Source organism: Bos grunniens, chromosome 5, assembly GCF_055505025.1.
Source record: "Bos grunniens cultivar Pamir isolate PY7600 chromosome 5, Bosgru_T2T1.0, whole genome shotgun sequence".
Lineage (NCBI taxonomy): Eukaryota > Metazoa > Chordata > Mammalia > Artiodactyla > Bovidae > Bos > Bos grunniens.
The window spans coordinates 89,967,546-89,990,846 of NC_141169.1; the positions used below are offsets into that span (position 1 = coordinate 89,967,546).

At 36.0% G+C, this 23,301-nt stretch overlaps 1 protein-coding gene across 2 annotated transcripts in view; it reads right to left on the reverse strand.

Annotated features, from left to right (window-relative positions):
• SLCO1B3 (solute carrier organic anion transporter family member 1B3) overlaps nt 1–22,898 on the reverse strand; it is an 83,952-nt gene extending 61,054 nt beyond the window's left edge. Inside the window, exons 1-2 of one of the 2 annotated variants that reach the window (XM_086401849.1) lie at nt 22,779–22,898; nt 19,874–20,025 (exon numbers count right to left, since the gene is read on the reverse strand). In XM_086401849.1, coding sequence (XP_086257975.1) covers nt 19,874–19,963 — 90 coding nt within the window. In that variant the 5' untranslated portion in view covers nt 19,964–20,025; nt 22,779–22,898. Of the gene's footprint in view, nt 1–17,149; nt 17,203–19,873; nt 20,026–22,778 lie in introns of those variants that run through there. The other variant, XM_086401850.1, reaches the window with a different exon arrangement.
• Nucleotides 22,899–23,301: the final 403 nt, after the last annotated feature.

The window sequence follows — 23,301 nt, forward strand, 5'->3', positions numbered from 1 at the left end:
ACATCGAAATTTTCTTAAACAGAAACTGTAGAGTCAATATATCCTTTGAAAAATGTTTAATAGCAGAGATAAAGATGAAGGTTTGCATCTGACACCCTACAGAAAACTTAGTTTCTCCTCATTCACTAGATATTTCTTTTCCAATTAACGCAGGAAGGACATGAAAACAATTTATGTTATTTTCTGGAAGCTAATATTTGCTAGGATGTGTTCCATGTATTCTACAAGTATTATTTTTAATGCTCACAAAATCCTTGCCTGTCATGCATTTCTGTCTTCAGAATAAGAATAATAAAGTTTAAAGATGCAAAATTATTGAACCAGAGGAGTAAAGCTAAAAATGTAGGAGAGCTGTAATTGAAATGCAAGTATTTCACACATGAAAAGCAAAACAGTTCTTGGATCAGATAAACTCACACACTTTTCCTTCATCTCTTTATCATCCTAAATCACATCCTTGTTATCTCTCACTTGGCTTATTTTTTTTTTTCTCTTAATGATATAGATTCTGACAGGTGTAAGGTGATATCTCATTATGGTTTTGATTTGCATTGCCCAAATAATTAATGATATTGAACATCTTTCAATGTACCTTTCTGTATCTATGTATATATGGCCTTTCAAAGGCCATCATATGTCTTCTTTGGAAAAATGCATTTTAGCTTCTCTGCCTATTGTTTTTTTAAATGAGATTGGTTTTGTTGTTGTTGTTAAGCTCTGTGAGTTTTTAAATACATTTTGGATATTAACCCCTTATTTGATGCATGATTTGCAAATATCTTCTCTCATTCAGTAGGTTGCCTTTTCTTTTCTTTCTTCCTTTTTTTTTTTGATGGTGTCCTTTACTGTGCAGAAGATCTTTTGTTTGTTTATTTTTGCTTTTGCTTCCCTTGCCTGAGGAGACACATCCAGAAAGTATCGCTAAGACCAACGCCAAAGAGTGTATTGCCTATCTTTTCTTCTAGTTTTATGATTTCAGTTCTTACATTTCATTCTGATCCATTTTGAGTTGCTTTTTAAAGCTGTCTGCTCCTGGATGTCTGTTTTTGGGATTTTCTTGATTACTATTTTAATCTCTTCACTAATGATCAGTCTGTTCACAATTTATATTTCTCCACAATTCAGTCATGGAAGGTTGTATGATTCTAAGAATTTATCCATTTCTTTTCTAGATTGTCCAATTTGTTGGCAAATAGCTGTTCATAACATTCTCTTATAATTCTTTTTATTTCTGGGGTGTCTGCTATTATTTCTCCTCTTCAGTTCTGAGTTTATGTCTTCCCTCTTTTTTTCATAGTGAGTTGAGCCAATTTGTTTATCTTTTCAAAAAACAAGCATTTAGATTCATTGATCTCTTCTATTGTCTTTCTAGTCTGATTCATTTATTTCAGCTCTGATAATTATTATTTCATTCCTTCTACTGACTTTGGGCTTCATTTGTTCTTTATTTTCTAGTTCCTTTAGATGTGAGATTATATATATATATATAATCTTATTTGTTAAAATAGACCACTATTGCTAAAAACGTCTCTCTTAATACAGCTTTTGTTGCATCTCATAAAGTTTAGTATGCTATATTTTTATTTTCATCTGCCTGAAGTATTCATTGAAGTTGTTCAGTAGCATATTGTTTACTCTCCAATATTTGTGATTTATCTAGCTTTGATTATAGTTTCATGCTATTGTAATTGGGAAAAAAATGTTTGATATGATTGCAGTCTTCTTAAATTTAGTGTTTTGTATCCCAATATGTGGTTCATCCTTGAGACTGTTCCATGTGCTCTTGATAAGAATGTGTATTCTGCTTCATTTTGATGGAATGTTCTAAACAAATCTGTCAAATTCTCTGGCCTAATGTTCCATTTAAGACTGCTGTTTCTTTGTTGGTATTTTGTCTGGATGATGAATCCATTGATGTAAGCAGGGTGTTAAAGTCTCATTATTATTGTGTTGCTCTCAAATTCTCTTTAAGTCTTTTTATAATTGCTTTATATATTTTGTTGCTCCTATTGTAGGTGCATATGTATTCATCACTATTATGTCTCCTTTATTAGTTGTCTCCTTTATCATTGTATAATGCCTATCTTAGTGTCTTGTTATTTTATTTAGCTTGAAATTCATGTTGTCTGATATGTATATGGCTACACTTGCTTTTTCTATCTGCTATTTGCTTAAAGTATCATCTTTTATCCATTCACTTTAAGCCCATGTTTGTCTTTAGAGCTGAGATGAGTCTTCTGGAAGGAGCATATAGTTGTGATTTATTTTTAAATCCATCCAGACTGCCTTAGACTACTGCCTCCTGAGAAATCTGTATGCAGGTCAAGAAGCAACAGTTAAAACTGGACATGGAACAACATACTGGTTCCAAATAGGAAAAGGAGTAAATCAAGGCTGTATATTATCACCCTGCTTATTTAACTTACATGCAAAATACATCATGCAAAATATTGGGCTGGATGAACCACAAGCTGGAATCAAGATTGCCGGGAGAAATATCAATAACCTCAGATATGCAGATGACACCACCCTTATGGCAGAAAGTGAAGAGAAACTAAAGAACCTCTTGATGAAAGTGAAAGAGGAGAGTGAAAAAGCCGGCTTAAAACTCAACATTCAAAAAACTAAGATCATGGCATCTGGTCCCATCACTTCATGGCAAATAGATGTGGAAACAATGAAAACAGTGACAGCCTATTTTCTTAGGCTCCAAAATCACTACAGATGGTGACTGTAGCCATGAAATTAAAAGACGCTTGCTGCTTGGAAGAAAAGCTATGACCAACATAGTCAGCATATTCAAAAGCAGAGACATTACTTTGCCAACAAAGGTCCGTCTAGTCAAGGCTGTGGTTTTTCCTGTGGTCATGTATGGATGTGAGAGTTGGACTGTGAAGAAGGCTGAGCGCTGAAGAATTGATGCTTTTGAACTGTGGTGTTGGAGAAGACTCTTGAGAGTCCCTTGGACTGCCAGGAGATCCAACCAGTCAATCCTAAAGGAAATCAATCTTGAATATTCATTGGAAGGACTGATGATGAAGCTCCAATACTTTGGCCACCTGATGCGAAGACCAGACTCATTTGAAAAGACCCTGATGCTGGGAAAGATTGAAGGCAGGAGGAGAAGTGGATGACAGAGGATGAGATGACTGGATGGCATCACTGACTCAATGGACATGAGTTTGAGCAAGCCTCTGGTGTTGGTAATGGACAGGGAAGCCTGGGGTGCTGCAATCCATGGGGTCACAGAGTCAGATGCAACTGTGCGACTGAACTGACCTGAAGTATTATTGATTAAAAATGCTACTTCCAAACAAGATTGGAATACAATTTATTGGTATGTTACAGAAAAACTAAGTTCTTGATATACTGTATCTCTTTTTTTAACCCTGACTTTATTTTGTATATGGACTTTATATCTCATAATTCCCTCTTCTTTCTTCTAATATCCTCTACCCACTATTTTGTTTCCTTCTTAGCAAAGATAGAAAATTATTCATGGATTACCTGGTACGCATGTGGTGAAAGAAAAAAGAATGTATTTTGCAATCAGAAGATCTAGATCCAGTTGTCTTGTTTTTAATTTCCTAACCAAACAAAGATGAAAAAATTACACAGTTCACTGAACTTCAGTTTCCTAATCCATTAAAAGGTAATACAAAATAGTTAGCTTATTTATTTTATAGGGTCATTGCACGGTTCAAAGGAGATTATGTTCATGAGGTCATGGATGTGTTTGTGAATGTTTGTCAATGCACCAAATATATGTAATTTGAAAGGCCATTAGAGATTTATCCTCTTTTTTCTTTTTATTAATGTGACTTGTTTTTAAAACTGTGCTCCATTCACACTCTGCAAATATACATTTTTTCTTTGCACTAGTGGAAGAAGAGTGTTAAATGCCAAAGCCACCCCTACCACCTCTGTAAGACATGTCATAACCAAGTTAGAATCATGTACATTACAGAGTGAAAAATATTACAAAGTGCTTACCTAATACCTGGGCTTCCCTCATAGCTCAGTTGGTAAAGAATCTGCCTGCAACACAGGAGACCCCAGTTCAATTTCTGGGTCGGGCAGATCTCCTGGAGAAGAGACAGGCTACCCACTCCAGTATTCTTGGGCTTCCCTTGTGGCTCAGCTGGTAAAGAATCTGCCTGCAATGTGGGAGACCTGGGTTGGGAAGATCCCCTGGAGAAGTGAAAGGCCAGTATTCTGGCCTGCAGAATTCCGTGGACTGTATAGTCCATGGGGTCACAAAGAGTCAGACACAACTGAGTGACTTTCACTTCACTATGTAATACCTAGCCCAAAGATTTAATTTTTATTAAATATTATGCTTATGTTTTAATAACCATTATATTTTGATGTCTTTCTAATGTGTTTGATGTTTTCAATTTTGATCTCTTTGATTGAATTTTACTTTATGTAATTTTAAAAATTGTGAAAATCACTTAAAAATTTTTTGATATTTGATATATTTCTTCTCTTTTCTATTATGTACTAATTAAGAAATTGTATTGCCTTAAAATTCACTTTGTAAAACTATCTTGTGGTTAATTCCTTTCTATTTTTTTAAACAGATTTTATCACTGTAAATTTCTTTTTTATCCATGCATTTTGATTTGATTAATTTCAGCCAAATTCTATGTGTTCACTGTCATAATCCAGAGTTTTTGGTAATATGCTGGTTGTTGCCTAAGTGATTAGTTTTAGTGCTTACCAATGTTAAAGAGCTTTATGAAAATTTGAACTTCTTTTGGCATAAGCTATTTCCTTAATTATTTAAATACATACAAATGCTGGGAGGAAAAAATGATAAATAAATAATTTAAGAATATCTATGTAATGTGCCACACTAAGGCACTGTATGAAAAATTATGGATGGATGTTCATGACATCGTACAGGAGGCAGTCAGTGATCAAGACCATCCCCAAGGAAAAAAAAATACAAAAAGGCAAAATAGTTGTCTGAGGAGGCCTTACAAATAGCTGAGAAAAGAAGAGAAGCAAGAGGCAAAGGAGAAAAGAAAAGATATACTCATTTGAACACAGGGTTCCAAAGAATAGCAAAGAGAGATAGGAAAGCCTTCCTCAGTGATCAACACAAAGAAATAGAGGAAAACAATAGAAGGGGAAAGACTAGAGATCACTTCAAGAAAAAGAGATATCAAGGGAACATTTCATAAAAAGATGGGCTCAATAAAGGACAGAAATGTTATGGACCTAAGAGAAGCAGAAGATATTAAGAAGAGGTGGAAAGAATACACAGAAGAACTATACAAAAAAGATCTTTATGACCCAGATAACCACGATGGTGTGATCACTCACCTAGAGCCAGACATCCTGGAATGTGAAGTTAAGTGGGCCTTAGGAAGAATCACTATGAACAAAGCAAGAGGAGGTGATGGAATTCCAGTTGAGCTATTACAAATCCTAAAAGATGATGCTGTGAAAGTGCTGCACTCAATATGCCAGCAAATTTGGAAAACTCAGTGGTAGCCACAGGACTAGGAAAGCTCAGTTTTCATTCCATTCCCAAAAAAGGCAATGCCAAAGAATGCTCAAACTACCACACAATTGCATTCATCTCACACTCTAGCAAAGTAATGCTCAAAATTCTCTAAGCCAGGCTTCAGCAGTATGTGAACCACGAACTTCCAGATGTTCAAGCTGGTTTTAGAAAAGGCAGAGGAACCAGAGATCAAATTGCCAACATCCGCTGGATCATTGAAAAAGCAAGAGAGTTCCAGAAAAAACATCTATTTCTGCTTTATTAACTATGCCAAAGCCTTTGACTGTGTGGATCACAATAAACTGTGGAAAATTCTTCAAGAGATGGGAATACCAGACCACGCGATCTGCCTCCTGAGACATCTGTATGCAAGTCAGGAAGCAACAGTTAGAACTGGACATGGAACAACAGGCTGGTTCCAAATAAGGAAAAGAGTACATCAAGGCTGTATATTGTCACCCTGACTAACTTATATGCGAAGTATATCATGCAAAATGCCAGGCTGGATTAAGCACAAGCTGGAATCAAGATTGCAGGGAGAAATATCAATAACCTCAGATATGCAGATGACACCACTCTTATGGCAGAAAGTGAAGAAGAACTAAAGAGCCTCTTGATGAAAGTGAAAGAGGAGAGTGAAAAAATTGGCTTAAAACTCAATATTCAGAAAACTAAGATCATGGCATCTGGTCCTGTCACTTCATGGCAAATAGATGGGGAAACAATAGAAACAATGACAGACTTTACTTTCTTGGGCTCCAAAATCACTACAGATGGTGACTGAAGCCATGAAATTAAAAGACACTTGCTCCTTGGAAGAAAATCTATGACCAAACTAGACAGTATATTAAAAAGCAAAGACATTACCCTGCTGACAAAGGTCGTGTAGTCAAGGCTATGGTTTATCCAGTAGTCATGTATGGATGTGAGAATTGGACTATTAAAAAAGCTGAGCACCAAAGAACTGATGCTTTTTAACTGTGGTGTTGGAGAAAACTCTTGAGAGTCCCTTGTACTGCCAGGAGATCCAACCAGTCAATCCTCAAGGAAATTAGTCCTGAATATTCATTGGAAGGACTGATGCTGAAGCTGAAACTCTAGTACTTTGGCCACCTGATGTGAAGAATTGACACCTTGGAAAAGACTCTGATGCTGGGAAAGAATGAAGGCAGAAGGAGAAGGGTACGCCAGAGGATGAGATGATTGGATGGCATCACTGACTCAAAGGATATGAGTTTGAGCAAGATTTGGGAGTTGGTAATGGACAGGGAAGCCTGGTGTGCTGCAATCCATGGGGTCACGAAGAGTTGGACACGACTGAGCGACTGAACTGAACTGAAGGCACAGTATAATTACAATAAAAAGAAAGACAGAGAACTTTTAGAATCAAGAGGAGAGAAACTTGTCATAGAAAGAGAACCCCCACAAGACTAAGAGCAAGTTTTTCATCATAAACCTTATAGGTCAGGAGAAATGGAATAATATGTTAAAAGAACTCAGAAAAAAGCAAAAACAAACCATATCATCCAAGAATACTACACTGAGCAAAAGAAACCTTCCAAATGAAAGAGAGGTAAAGACTCTCCCAGACAAACCAAAGCTGAAGGAGATCATCAATACCAGACTTCCCTTATAAGAAACACTAAAGGGAGTTCTTTAAGTTGAAATAAAAGACTATTAGACAGCAACATGATAGCAGAAGAAAGCACAAAACTTGTTAGTAAGGTAGACATAGAGACAAATACAAAATACTGTATTACTATAATATAGTGGGCAAATCAGTTTTGATTCTAGTACAAAAGATTAATGATAACAATATTTAAAAATAATTATTAAAATATTCTAAAAGTTAGACAGTATATGTAGATGTAAAATGTGACAATAATAATGTAAAGTACACAAAAGGGGAGAATGTAATATGTAGAGCTTTTCTGTTATCAAATTTGTTATTATCAGCTTTATAGCTGTTATAATTATAGATATGGAACCATAAAAGACCCTGATTTGCCAAAGCAGCCTTGAGGAAAAAAGATCAAAGCTGAGTGTGTCACTCTCCCAGATTTTAGACAACTGTACAAAGATACAGTAACCAAAACAACCTGATATACCACAAAAAACAGATACACACATCAGCAGAACAGATAGAGAGCCTAGGGAAAAACCTCATATACCTATGGTCAATTAATCTACAGTGAAGGATGTAAGAATATATAGTGGAAAAAAGACAAATCTCTCAACACGTGGTGTTGGAAAAAATGAACAGTTACATGTAAGACAATGAAATGAGTACATTTCCTTACACTAAATGTGTGTGTGTGTGTGTGTGTGTGTATATATATATATATATAAAACTCAATATGGATATATATACACACAACTCAATATGAAATAAAGAGGTGAATAAAGACCTGAAACCATGAGACATCTAGCAGAGAATATAGGCAGAACACTGTTTAACATAAATTGCAACAATAATTTTTTTGGATCTGTCTCCTAAGCTAAAAAAATTCAAGCAAAAATAAACAAATGAGATCTAATTAAATCTAAAAGTCTTTGCACATCAAAGGAAACCATGGATAAAAAAGAAAAGGTGGTCTATAGGATTCGAAAATAATATGACTGGCAAGGTGTTAATACCCAAAATACATAAATAGCCCATACAACTCAATATTTTAAAAAAAATTAAATAATTGGCAGAAGATCTGAATTGTCCAAAGAAGACATACAAATGGCTAACAGACACATGAACAGATACTCATCATCACTAACACATAAATGCACATCAAAACAAGTGTAAGATATAACCTCACACTTGTCAGAATGGCTATCATCAAAACAACTACAAATAATAAGTGTTGGTGATGATGTAGAGAAAAGAGAGCACCTGTACGCTGTTGATGGGAATGTAAATTGGTGCAGACACTTACAGTATGGAGGTTCCTAAAAAAAACTAAAAATAGAACTAATATATGATCTAGCAATTCCACTCCTGAGTATATATCTGGAAAAATCAAAGACACTAATTAAAAAGATATATGTACCCCAATGTTTATAGTAGGACTATTACTCAACCATAAAAAGAATGAAAATCTCCCATTTATAGTGATGTGAATGGACCTAGAAAATATGATTTGATAAAAACAAATATTGTATGATATCACTTACATGTGGGATCTAAAAATTAATACAGACAAAGGCTTTTTCTGTATAGCAAAACAGAAAAAGACACAGATATAGAAAGAGAACTAGTGGTTTCCAGTGGTGAAGGGGAAACGAGGAAGGACACAATTAGGCATATGAAATTAAGAGATACAAACTGTTAAAATAGATAAGCACCAAGTCTTCCCTGATGGCTCAGATGATACAGAATCTGCCTGCAATGTAGGAGACCTGGTTTCAATCCCTGGGTTGGGAAGATCCCCTGGAGAAGGGAATGGCTACCCACTCCAGTATTCTTGCCTGGAGAATTCCATGGACAGAGGAGCCTGGTGGGCTACAGTCCATGGGATTGCAAAAAGTCAGACATGACTGAGTGACTAAACACTTTCACTTTCAAGGATATAAGATATAGCACAGGGAATTATATCCATTATCTTGTAATAAGTTCTAGTGTAGTATAGTCTATCAAAATACTGACTTTCTATTGCTATACGTCGGAAACTAATATAATATTGTGAGTCAACTACACTTCAATTAAAAAACTAAAAATTAAAAAGAAGCAAGACTTAACTATTTCCTGTGTATAAGACTCTCAGTTTCTCACTTTAGACCTAAGGACACACAAAGACTGAAAGTGAAGTGATAGGAAAAGATATTCCACGAAGTAGGTAACCAAAAGTGGTTGTAGTTACTTCAGACAAAATAGATTTTAAGTAAAAATGTCACAAGAGACAAAAGAAGACATTAATATAAAAACTGAGAGAGTCAATTGACCAGGAAGATTTAATAAATATCTCTATCTTTCTATCCCCAACATCAGAGTACCTAAATATATAAACACTGAATGGAGAAATAAACAGCAATACAATAATAGTAGAAATTTGAATACATCATTTTAAATAGTAAATAGAAATAATAAAGAAATAGATAACTTGAAGAACATTATAGACCAAATTGACCTAAAAGACATACACAAAACATCCCACCCAACACTAGCAAAATACATATTACTTTCAAAGGTACACATATCTTTGCATGTTTCACCACAAAATAAATTTTAACAAATCTAAGAAGATTGATCTCATCCCAAGTATCTTTTCTATCCACAATGGAATGAAACTAGAAATCAATAGCAGGGTAAAAACTGGAGAATTCACAAATACATGACAATTTGCAACACCCTTTTGAACAACAGTAGATCAAAGAATGCTAAAAAGAATTTATAAAATGCCTCAAGACAAGCAAAAGTGAAATCACAACATACCAAAACATATGGGATGTACATATACAGTACTAAGAAGGAATGTCATAGTGATTAGTGTCTATATATAAAAGGAAGAAAGATCTCAAATCAGCTACCCAGCTTTACATTTCAGTGTGCTGGGGGGACAGTGGTTTCGCTCTCACAAGCACGACAAGGTGTGATGACAACCTGGCCAAAGCACGTACGATTGCCTGCATGGTGTGAGGCAGCGTATTTGGAGAGGAGTTTTGAGTTAGCAAGATGGCCTTGTGTACAAAGCATGTTAATTGCTGTCCAATAACAAAGCTCAGAGAAGCAATAAAAACAATGGTAGCTAGCTACTAATAGTACTATACACCAGAGAGAAGCAATAAAAACAATGGTAGCTAGCTACTAATAGTACTATACACCAGAGAGAAGCAATAAAAGCAATGGTAGCTAGCTACTAATAGTACTATACACCAGAGAGAAGCAATAAAAACAATGGTAGCTAGCTACTAATAGTACTATACACCAGAGAGAAGCAATAAAAACAATGGTAGCTAGCTACTAATAGTACTATACACCAGAGAGAAGCAATAAAAACAATGGTAGCTAGCTACTAATAGTACTATACACCAGAGAGAAGCAATAAAAACAATGGTAGCTAGCTACTAATAGTACTATACACCAGAGAGAAGCAATAAAAACAATGGTAGCTAGCTACTAATAGTACTATACACCAGAGAGAAGCAATAAAAACAATGGTAGCTAGCTACTAATAGTACTATACACCAGAGAGAAGCAATAAAAACAATGGTAGCTAGCTACTAATAGTACTATACACCAGAGAGAAGCAATAAAAACAATGGTAGCTAGCTACTAATAGTACTATACACCAGAGAGAAGCAATAAAAACAATGGTAGCTAGCTACTAATAGTACTATACACCAGAGAGAAGCAATAAAAACAATGGTAGCTAGCTACTAATAGTACTATACACCAGAGAGAAGCAATAAAAACAATGGTAGCTAGCTACTAATAGTACTATACACCAGAGAGAAGCAATAAAAGCAATGGTAGCTAGCTACTAATAGTACTATACACCAGAGAGAAGCAATAAAAGCAATGGTAGCTAGCTACTAATAGTACTATACACCAGAGAGAAGCAATAAAAGCAATGGTAGCTAGCTACTAATAGTACTATACACCAGAGAGAAGCAATAAAAGCAATGGTAGCTAGCTACTAATAGTACTATACACCAGAGAGAAGCAATAAAAGCAATGGTAGCTAGCTACTAATAGTACTATACACCAGAGAGAAGCAATAAAAGCAATGGTAGCTAGCTACTAATAGTACTATACACCAGAGAGAAGCAATAAAAGCAATGGTAGCTAGCTACTAATAGTACTATACACCAGAGAGAAGCAATAAAAGCAATGGTAGCTAGCTACTAATAGTACTATACACCAGAGAGAAGCAATAAAAACAATGGTAGCTAGCTACTAATAGTACTATACACCAGAGAGAAGCAATAAAAACAATGGTAGCTAGCTACTAATAGTACTATACACCAGAGAGAAGCAATAAAAGCAATGGTAGCTAGCTACTAATAGTACTATACACCAGAGAGAAGCAATAAAAGCAATGGTAGCTAGCTACTAATAGTACTATACACCAGAGAGAAGCAATAAAAGCAATGGTAGCTAGCTACTAATAGTACTATACACCAGAGAGAAGCAATAAAAGCAATGGTAGCTAGCTACTAATAGTACTATACACCAGAGAGAAGCAATAAAAGCAATGGTAGCTAGCTACTAATAGTACTATACACCAGAGAGAAGCAATAAAAGCAATGGTAGCTAGCTACTAATAGTACTATACACCAGAGAGAAGCAATAAAAGCAATGGTAGCTAGCTACTAATAGTACTATACACCAGAGAGAAGCAATAAAAGCAATGGTAGCTAGCTACTAATAGTACTATACACCAGAGAGAAGCAATAAAAGCAATGGTAGCTAGCTACTAATAGTACTATACACCAGAGAGAAGCAATAAAAACAATGGTAGCTAGCTACTAATAGTACTATACACCAGAGAGAAGCAATAAAAACAATGGTAGCTAGCTACTAATAGTACTATACACCAGAGAGAAGCAATAAAAACAATGGTAGCTAGCTACTAATAGTACTATACACCAGAGAGAAGCAATAAAAACAATGGTAGCTAGCTACTAATAGTACTATACACCAGAGAGAAGCAATAAAAGCAATGGTAGCTAGCTACTAATAGTACTATACACCAGAGAGAAGCAATAAAAGCAATGGTAGCTAGCTACTAATAGTACTATACACCAGAGAGAAGCAATAAAAGCAATGGTAGCTAGCTACTAATAGTACTATACACCAGAGAGAAGCAATAAAAGCAATGGTAGCTAGCTACTAATAGTACTATACACCAGAGAGAAGCAATAAAAACAATGGTAGCTAGCTACTAATAGTACTATACACCAGAGAGAAGCAATAAAAACAATGGTAGCTAGCTACTAATAGTACTATACACCAGAGAGAAGCAATAAAAGCAATGGTAGCTAGCTACTAATAGTACTATACACCAGAGAGAAGCAATAAAAACAATGGTAGCTAGGTACTAATAGTACTATACACCAGAGAGAAGCAATAAAAGCAATGGTAGCTAGGTACTAATAGTACTATACACCAGAGAGAAGCAATAAAAGCAATGGTAGCTAGGTACTAATAGTACTATACACCAGAGAGAAGCAATAAAAGCAATGGTAGCTAGGTACTAATAGTACTATACACCAGAGAGAAGCAATAAAAACAATGGTAGCTAGGTACTAATAGTACTATACACCAGAGAGAAGCAATAAAAGCAATGGTAGCTAGGTACTAATAGTACTATACACCAGAGAGAAGCAATAAAAGCAATGGTAGCTAGGTACTAATAGTACTATACACCAGAGAGAAGCAATAAAAGCAATGGTAGCTAGGTACTAATAGTACTATACACCAGAGAGAAGCAATAAAAGCAATGGTAGCTAGGTACTAATAGTACTATACACCAGAGAGAAGCAATAAAAACAATGGTAGCTAGGTACTAATAGTACTATACACCAGAGAGAAGCAATAAAAGCAATGGTAGCTAGGTACTAATAGTACTATACACCAGAGAGAAGCAATAAAAACAATGGTAGCTAGCTACTAATAGTACTATACACCAGAGAGAAGCAATAAAAGCAATGGTAGCTAGCTACTAATAGTACTATACACCAGAGAGAAGCAATAAAAGCAATGGTAGCTAGCTACTAATAGTACTATACACCAGAGAGAAGCAATAAAAGCAATGGTAGCCAGCTACTAATAGTACTATACACCAGAGAGAAGCAATAAAAGCAATGGTAGCTAGCTACTAATAGTACTATACACCAGAGAGAAGCAATAAAAGCAATGGTAGCTAGGTACTAATAGTACTATACACCAGAGAGAAGCAATAAAAACAATGGTAGCTAGCTACTAATAGTACTATACACCAGAGAGAAGCAATAAAAACAATGGCAGCTAGCTACTAATAGTACTATACACCAGAGAGAAGCAATAAAAGCAATGGCAGCTAGCTACTAATAGTACTATACACCAGAGAGAAGCAATAAAAGCAATGGCAGCTAGCTACTAATAGTACTATACACCAGAGAGAAGCAATAAAAGCAATGGCAGCTAGCTACTAATAGTACTATACACCAGAGAGAAGCAATAAAAGCAATGGCAGCTAGCTACTAATAGTACTATACACCAGAGAGAAGCAATAAAAACAATGGCAGCTAGCTACTAATAGTACTATACACCAGAGAGAAGCAATAAAAACAATGGCAGCTAGCTACTAATAGTACTATACACCAGAGAGAAGCAATAAAAGCAATGGCAGCTAGCTACTAATAGTACTATACACCAGAGAGAAGCAATAAAAGCAATGGTAGCTAGCTACTAATAGTACTATACACCAGAGAGAAGCAATAAAAGCAATGGTAGCTAGCTACTAATAGTACTATACACCAGAGAGAAGCAATAAAAGCAATGGTAGCTAGCTACTAATAGTACTATACACCAGAGAGAAGCAATAAAAGCAATGGTAGCTAGCTACTAATAGTACTATACACCAGAGAGAAGCAATAAAAGCAATGGTAGCTAGCTACTAATAGTACTATACACCAGAGAGAAGCAATAAAAACAATGGTAGCTAGCTACTAATAGTACTATACACCAGAGAGAAGCAATAAAAACAATGGTAGCTAGCTACTAATAGTACTATACACCAGAGAGAAGCAATAAAAACAATGGTAGCTAGCTACTAATAGTACTATACACCAGAGAGAAGCAATAAAAACAATGGTAGCTAGCTACTAATAGTACTATACACCAGAGAGAAGCAATAAGAACAATGGTAGCTAGCTACTAATAGTACTATACACCAGAGAGAAGCAATAAAAACAATGGTAGCTAGCTACTAATAGTACTATACACCAGAGAGAAGCAATAAAAACAATGGTAGCTAGCTACTAATAGTACTATACACCAGAGAGAAGCAATAAAAACAATGGTAGCTAGCTACTAATAGTACTATACACCAGAGAGAAGCAATAAAAACAATGGTAGCTAGCTACTAATAGTACTATACACCAGAGAGAAGCAATAAAAACAATGGTAGCTAGCTACTAATAGTACTATACACCAGAGAGAAGCAATAAAAGCAATGGTAGCTAGCTACTAATAGTACTATACACCAGAGAGAAGCAATAAAAGCAATGGTAGCTAGCTACTAATAGTACTATACACCAGAGAGAAGCAATAAAAGCAATGGTAGCTAGCTACTAATAGTACTATACACCAGAGAGAAGCAATAAAAGCAATGGTAGCTAGCTACTAATAGTACTATACACCAGAGAGAAGCAATAAAAGCAATGGTAGCTAGCTACTAATAGTACTATACACCAGAGAGAAGCAATAAAAGCAATGGTAGCTAGCTACTAATAGTACTATACACCAGAGAGAAGCAATAAAAGCAATGGTAGCTAGCTACTAATAGTACTATACACCAGAGAGAAGCAATAAAAGCAATGGTAGCTAGCTACTAATAGTACTATACACCAGAGAGAAGCAATAAAAACAATGGTAGCTAGGTACTAATAGTACTATACACCAGAGAGAAGCAATAAAAACAATGGTAGCTAGGTACTAATAGTACTATACACCAGAGAGAAGCAATAAAAACAATGGTAGCTAGCTACTAATAGTACTATACACCAGAGAGAAGCAATAAAAACAATGGTAGCTAGGTACTAATAGTACTATACACCAGAGAGAAGCAATAAAAACAATGGTAGCTAGGTACTAATAGTACTATACACCAGAGAGAAGCAATAAAAACAATGGTAGCTAGGTACTAATAGTACTATACACCAGAGAGAAGCAATAAAAACAATGGTAGCTAGCTACTAATAGTACTATACACCAGAGAGAAGCAATAAAAGCAATGGTAGCTAGCTACTAATAGTACTATACACCAGAGAGAAGCAATAAAAGCAATGGTAGCTAGCTACTAATAGTACTATACACCAGAGAGAAGCAATAAAAACAATGGTAGCTAGCTACTAATAGTACTATACACCAGATGTTGTTCTACTGCTGAACTTCCATTAGTGGCTTTATTTCTCAGCATAATTCTGTCACTCAGATGCTAACATTTCCCTTTCACAGATGAAAAATATTAGATACAGAGAGAATAAATGACTTCCTCCAAGGAAAAAATTATATTTACAGGTTTTGGAGATTAGGACCTGCGCATCTTTGCATGACATTACTCTGTCTAACCATGAATATATTAGGTAACATGGTAAGGGGATATTAAGTTTGCAAATGGAGTTAAGGTTGCTAATCAGATGACCTTGAAGAGATTGTCCTATGCTGTCTTTGTTAACTCAGTGTAATCCCAATCTCATCTTTAAGCATGGATGAGAGAGAAGAAAATTCAACAACAATGTGATGCAATGTAACAAGTATTTGATTGACCATCACTAGCTTTGAATATGGAAGAGAGTTATTAGTCAAGAACTTTGGACAGTTTCTAGAAACTGGAAAAGACAAGGAAATTAACTTTTCTCTAGAGTCTCCAGAAAGGAACACAACCCTACCAAAACCTTGGTTTTAGCCCAGTGAGACCTATTTCAGACTTCTCGACTTCAGAATTGTATGATTATTACAAAAATTTGTGTTGTTTTATTCCATTAAGGACATAGATATGCACACACACCTATACATATGTGTACATTTGCATGTCAGTGTCAAGTGGTGATAAATGCTATGAAAAAAATCAATTTGGTTGAAGAGTTATGTACAGGAAATGCTATCCATATATATGGGTGATATATGGTGTAGTGGTCAGGGATGAGGTAATGTTTAAACAGAGATTTGAGTGAGATGAAAGTGCAAGATCTGGGAGAAGAATATTTCAGATGAGGAAACAGTAAGTACAAGTTTCTCCAAGTCAGAATTGCACTTTGCATCTTGAGAAATAGCAATAGGACAGAGGCAATGAGCCAGAGGAAAACTGTGGGATTGTGATTCTATTGGTGGATAAAAATAGGATAGTTATCCTAATGATTTCTGGAAAAGGAATAGGAATGAAGGTGGACTGAGACAACTTTTACTTTTCCCTGTTATTTATATTTTTTTGATGATGATACATTACTTTTATGTTTTTAAAGAATTTTCATTATAACACAGCAGTACAAGACATCTGAAGCACAGAAACAAGTATAAAGATGAGCAGTGTACTGGCAGGGTTTTCATAACTTACTTGATTCTGCTCAAAAATTGAAGGAAAGGGGTAAGAAAGAATCATACCATGCTGTTGTTATTCGAGATTATTTGCTATCTATTTGCACTTTTACACACTGTACATGCTGAGTCTATATACACTCCTCAGAAACAACATGTGCATTTGTATGTGTGTGGGCACATATGTTTGCTTGAAGCTGAATTATTTGGTATGAAGGGGAATATTTGGAAGTATAGAATGACAAGGATTATTTAAAAATCCATTTATAAATCCATGCTTACCAGAACATCTTGAAGATAGCAATATTATGGAAACTCACAGATACTTTAGCAACATGGAGTACCATTGAGATCATGGGATTTCAGGCTGCCTGAGTTCAGACCTTGGATTCACCACTTACCACTTAGGGACCTAGAGGAAGTCATTCAACCTCTTAAAGTTTTTTTTCTCCATCTGAAAAAGGAGATAATAGCACATGGCTGACTGAATTGTGATAATTAATACACCCACTAGTAGTACTAAAACAGGCTTCCCTAGTGGCTCCATGAAAACAAATCCACCTGCAATGCAGGAGATGCTGGTTCAATCTCTGGGTTGGGAAGATCCCCTGGAGGAGGACATGGCAACCCACTCCAGTATTCTTGCCTGAAGAGTTCCATGGACAGAGGAACCTGGCAGTCTACAGTCACAAAGAGTCTAGGGTCACAAAGAGTCAGATACAATTGAAGCAACTGAGTACACACGCATGCAGAACTGAAACACTAGGACAGGACTTCCCTGGTGGTACAGTGGATGAGAATCCTGCCAGTGCAGGGCACACAGGTTCAGTCCCTGGTCTGGGAATGTTCCACATGCCATGGAGCAACTAAGCCCATGCACCACAATTACTGAAGCCCATACACCTAGAGTTCTGCAACAAGGGAAGCCACCACATTGAGAAGCTCCATCTGCCATAACTAGAGAAAGCCTGCACAGCCAGTGCTCAGTTCAGTTCAGTTGCTCAGTTGTGTCTGACTCTTTGCAATCCCAAGGACTGCAGTGCACCAGGCCTCCCTATCCATCACCAACTCCCGGGGTTTACTCAAACTCATGTCCATTGAGTTGGTGATGCTATCCAACCATCCCATCCTCTGTCGTCCCCTTTTCCCACCATCATTCTTTCCCAGCATAAGGGTCTTTTCCAATGAGTCAGTTCTTTGCATCAGGTGGCCAAAGTATTGGAGCTTCAGCTTCAGCATCAGTCCTCCCAATGAATATTCAGACTGATTTCCTTTAGGATGGACTGGTTGGATTATTACACATCCAGTGTAACCAAAATGAAAACAAAAAATAAAACACTGGTATAGTGTCTTGCATAACAGTAAGTGCTCAATATACTATTATTGTGATTGTTTCTCTGGTCTTTATTATTGGACTGCAATTAACATAGTTTATATGCACTGATGACTTGCTAACTTGAAGCTTTTCTATAAATATGCTTCAAGAGACTGCACAGGCAACTTTATTTGCTTTAGCTAGTTTGTCGTCATCTTGGATACACATGCAAATGAAATCACTACAACTGCCGATGTTTAAAAGCAAAATAATCCAGCACATCATGCTACCCCTAGACAATAGAATTGGTCCAAATGCATTAGCCAGTAGCTTCTCCTGGTGACTGCTTCTTGGCTTAAATATTACTTAAATATTTCATCAGAATAGACTTTACCAGTAATCTCTGAAAAACAAACAGACCTTATGTTCCCTGGACAAAGTTAAAAAAGACCTTATATAACACGATTGCAATTGAGTTTAATCTCTGGTCTTTATTCAACTAGATAAAACTATAAATTTGAGGAAAACATTTTAAATAATGATCAACGTGAGCCCTGGTTGAGTTTTTGATTTCTTCTAGTCTTCTCTGCATGTGTGAGCGCTCAGTCATGTCTGACTCTGTGACACTTGGACCATAGCCTACTAGGCTCCTCTCTCATGTGATTCTCCAGACAGGAATACTGGAGTGGGTTGCCATGCTCTCCTCCAGGGGATCTTCCTGACCCAGGGATCAAATCCGCATCTCTTATGTCTCCTACATTGGCAGGCAGGTTCTGTATTACCACTAGCATCACCTGGGAAGCCCTATGAGGGTTTAAAGGCTTTATTACCATATGTAAAATAGATAGCCAACGGGAATTTGCTGTATGGCTCAGGAAACTCAAAGAGGGCCTCTGTATCAACTTAGAGGGGTGGGATGGGGAGGGAGGTGGGAGGGAATTCAAAAGGGAGGGAATATGTATACCTATGGCTGATTCATTTTGAAGTTTGACAGAAAACAACAAAATTCTGTAAAGCAATTATTCTTCATTAAAAAAATAAATTTATGAAAAGGCTTTGATCCAAGAGTTTTCCATTTACAATCTAGATGGCTTCATGCAAACTTCCCAATTTCCGTTAGTCTTGATTTCCTTAATACTGTGCTCAAGGATTGCTTTTCCCTGTCTGTGAAAATCCCAATACAGTCTATATCATTCAGTGCTTCATGGTTTTATGACAAAAGCAAGAGACAGGATTATCACTTTTACCCATTGCATACGGAAAAATTAACTGACCATCCCAAGTCATCAACTAGGCTTTTGGGCCAGGTCTTTTAGTTATAACAGATCTCTTTTCCATCAGACTATATTATTTAAATTAATAGAATAAAAATGCTATTTTCTTTTTAAAAAATTAAATAGATCAAGACCACAAAGTGATTCACAAGACTGATAAATCTTCTCTGTCAATAGGTCAAATATAAGATTTTTTTAAAAAACATATTATCCATTATACAAAGACTACTTTTATTTGAATCATATTTTTTGTAAGTACCTTTTGTTCCATCAAGAATGAAGAGAGGATTCCAAAATCTTTCTAAATTTTCAACATTAATAAATTCTAAGCCAGAAATGTCACTAAAGAAATACTTTTTCTGATTTAAAGACTGATGTATACCAAGATAAGTATCATTCTGTATTTTAATGTATGCTTCTTTCAAAAACTCTAATTTGAAATATAAATGTTCTTTTAAAAAGACTGGCTGCCTTTTCTTGAAATAGAAATTCCCCCTTTTACTTATTTTAGTTTGAAAATACAAAACTCATTCCACCTTGAATCCATTGCAGCAGTTTCTAGTTGTCTTTTTCTCGGAAGGTTGTGTCTCTGCTGTCTTATCCGAATGATGATTTTGGTCCATCATTGAACTGCATATATCATGTGAATGTTTCCAGTTGTTGTTGATGTTTAGTTCAAAGTGATCACCTTTTGAGAGAGAAAAAGTGTTTTATTTCACGTTAACAATTCAGAAATGAGAAAAACCTCAAGGTCAACATCCATCGATCAATAATTCCACAAATATTCATGTAGGATTTATTATGTCCTGATGAGGCAGAAATGCTAGACAGTCTAAGACTCTGAGACCTCGGTTCTTTTTAATTTCATTGTTTTTTCTCTTCCCAAGTAAGCATCTCACTCTTTGTTCCAATTACCACGCATCAGAGGAATACCTCCCTGGTCTGGAGGGCCATAAAACATTCAGACCAAGGATAAGACAATCATTACTTGCTGTCCAGTTTATCAAGGGGAAAACAAAACAAAACAAAACACCAAACTCTAAGAAGATCATTAACTCTTAAACATACCTTTGGTTCCTAAATAATGGTCTGGGGTCTTAAGAGGGGGTTGAGGGATGGCATCACAATGTCTAGAGAAACTGAGAAATGGGGGATCCAAAAAAGCCATAAAAATGACAATCTGGACTTTGCGATACTCAAACTGATTGGTCAAAAATGATGTATATTAAAGTCACCAGCCAACCAAAGATATACAGTTTGATACTAGTAAAGATATAAAACTGCTGCAACCCCCGCCTTCTGGGGGCTCTTCACCCCCTCTCAGTGTCTAGGCTGTGAGCTTTGTATCTCTATCATTTAAGATAAACTTTGCCTGTGTGAGTGTTTGCAAGTTTGCAGATTTCATTCTTCGGCTCCATGAACAGAGCTCGGGTTTCACATTTCACTGAGTACTGAAACACAAAATGAAGGGGAAACACACACACACACACACACACACACACAAATTTCTAGTTTCAGTGAGATTATAATTTAGGAAGATAAATTTATAGAGGGAAACTTGAATTAACAAATAAGGTAGCATAGAGTCACACACTAGATTAGATTAAATAAATTATTAGCAATTATCTATTAGAAATAAAATTTGGGGATTTTCCTGATGGTACAGTGGATAGGAATCCGCCTGCCAATGCAGAGGACATGGGATCGATCCCTGGTCCAGGAAGAGTCCACATACCACAGAGGAACTAAGCCCACACCGCAACTATTGAGCCTGTGTTCTAGAGCCCTCGAGCTGCAACTACTGAGCCCCTAGGAAGAATAGTCCCTACTTACCACGACTAGAGAAAATCTGTTCACAGCACAACCAAATAAATAAAAAAAATTTTTTTTAAAAGAAAGAAAATTTTGTTACATTTTCTGCATATCTACGTGACAAGATCTAGGAAGACAAACATGCTTAATTCATCTTTGCGTACTCAGTTGTGTCTGACTTTTCACAACCCTATAGACTGTAGCCCACCAGGCTCCTCTGTCCATGGAATTGTCTGTGAAGAATACTGGAGTGAGTTGCCATTTCCTTCTCCAGGGGATCTTCCCAATCTGGGTATCAAACCCACATCTCTTGCCTCTCCTGCACTGTCAGGCAGATTCTTTACCACTGAGCCACCTGAGAAGCCCTGAATTCATCTTTATGTCTTTACAAAGTGTCAAATGCTGCCTTCCACATAGTAGATAGTCAAAATGAGCAGAAAAAACAATGTAATGAATTATAATTAGAATGGCCTAAAACGGTTTCATAGAGAAAATACCTCTGGAACCAGGCTGAAAAAGCAGGTAGAGTTTGGACTTATTAAAAAGAGCTTAGTGTACTCTAAGCACCTTTCAGAGAGACTATGGTCATGCCTGACCTCACCATAACCACAACTCCACTTTATTTTAATTAATTAAACAGAATCATTCCTTTTCTTTGTATTTCTACTACTTTCCCAGACAGACTACTTATCCCCACCTCTCTCCTACATATTGGGAAAAATATCCAGATAAAAAATTGGAAACGTAGGCACTTTTACCTTATTTCTGGAAAAAGATTAAATTGTAATAAATCACTACAAATTAATTAAAAGAGTGGAATATCAATTCAGAGTTGACTCTAAACATCATGACATTTTAGTCTGACCTATACTGGTGGTACTGAGAGGGGGGAAGAAAGGGAAAACAGCATTCACTAACTTCTTAGATCTTTTACAAGTCTGTAAATAACTTAATAATTTTTAATTAAATAACCTTAACAATAATTATTAGGCTAGCCATCTTCCTGAATTGGAGAAGGGAACCGATATTTTTGAGTCCATAATTTGTGCCAGAAACTGGGCTGAGCAGAACTTTTTCTCATTGAATCAGAGACAAAATAATCTTGGAGACCTATTTCCTCCCCCTGAGTCAAACTTGATTTGAAACAAGTAACATCGAGGTGGGTAAGTAGCTTTGAGACACATCCCATTTCTCAATGCTTGCCAGCTAACACTTCAACCCACATTATCCAGTTGGAATCAAAGAAATCAAGAGTGAGTTTAATAATTCTATATAGTCAGTGATAATAATTGCCTTGGAGCATGTTTTGAGAAGATAACTGGAGGTTCATTTTTTCAGACTTGAAGTTCCACTTGGATAGAAAGTAATAGGAATGGGATTTCAGACTTTATTGTTAAATTATCAATGTCTGATTTTCTGTCTTTTATTTTCAAAAACACAAGCCTGAGGCTCAGCTACCTCTAGAAGATAGGTTTTAAGGGCTTAGAATATAAGCATATGGAAGACACACAGCATAAAATGTGTAATATTTATCATGTCCATAAAAACAATTTTTATCCTTGAAAGTTGTGGAAGTTTCTCACATAAGAGAAACACTGAAGTTTGAGAATTTCAAAGGTTCTTTCTTACCTGGACTTAGGATCCCACAGCAACAACCACAGGTCTATCCCTTTATCTGCTGTCAGAGTCTTGCTAAATAGTTAGCTGGGTTATTTCTTTTTTCAGTCCAATGATGATTAACTATCTTATTAGGTCATTGTCCTAGGCAAATAGAAGAAAATTGACCACTTATTATAAGAATCTCCACTGCACACTTATATTTTAAAAATTGTGTTAATAATGTCTCAGAACTTACCAAATATTTGTATATAAAAGTTCAAAAATTAAGCTTTATTTCTGAGAATAATTTATATTTGCTTACTCAGTTTGCATATTTTTCTTTAAAAATACAAATACAACAGATTATCTAAAGTATTAAAACTCTTCCATATAAAGAAGACTACAAGGCAATTTTTAAAACTTGTCTATAGAGTGCTTTAATATTCAAAGGATCAAATACACTAATTTTGTTTGATTCTTTTTGTTGTGAAAGGTGCTCAGTTGTGTCCCACTATCTGCAACCTCATGGACTGTAACCCTCCAGGCTCCTCTG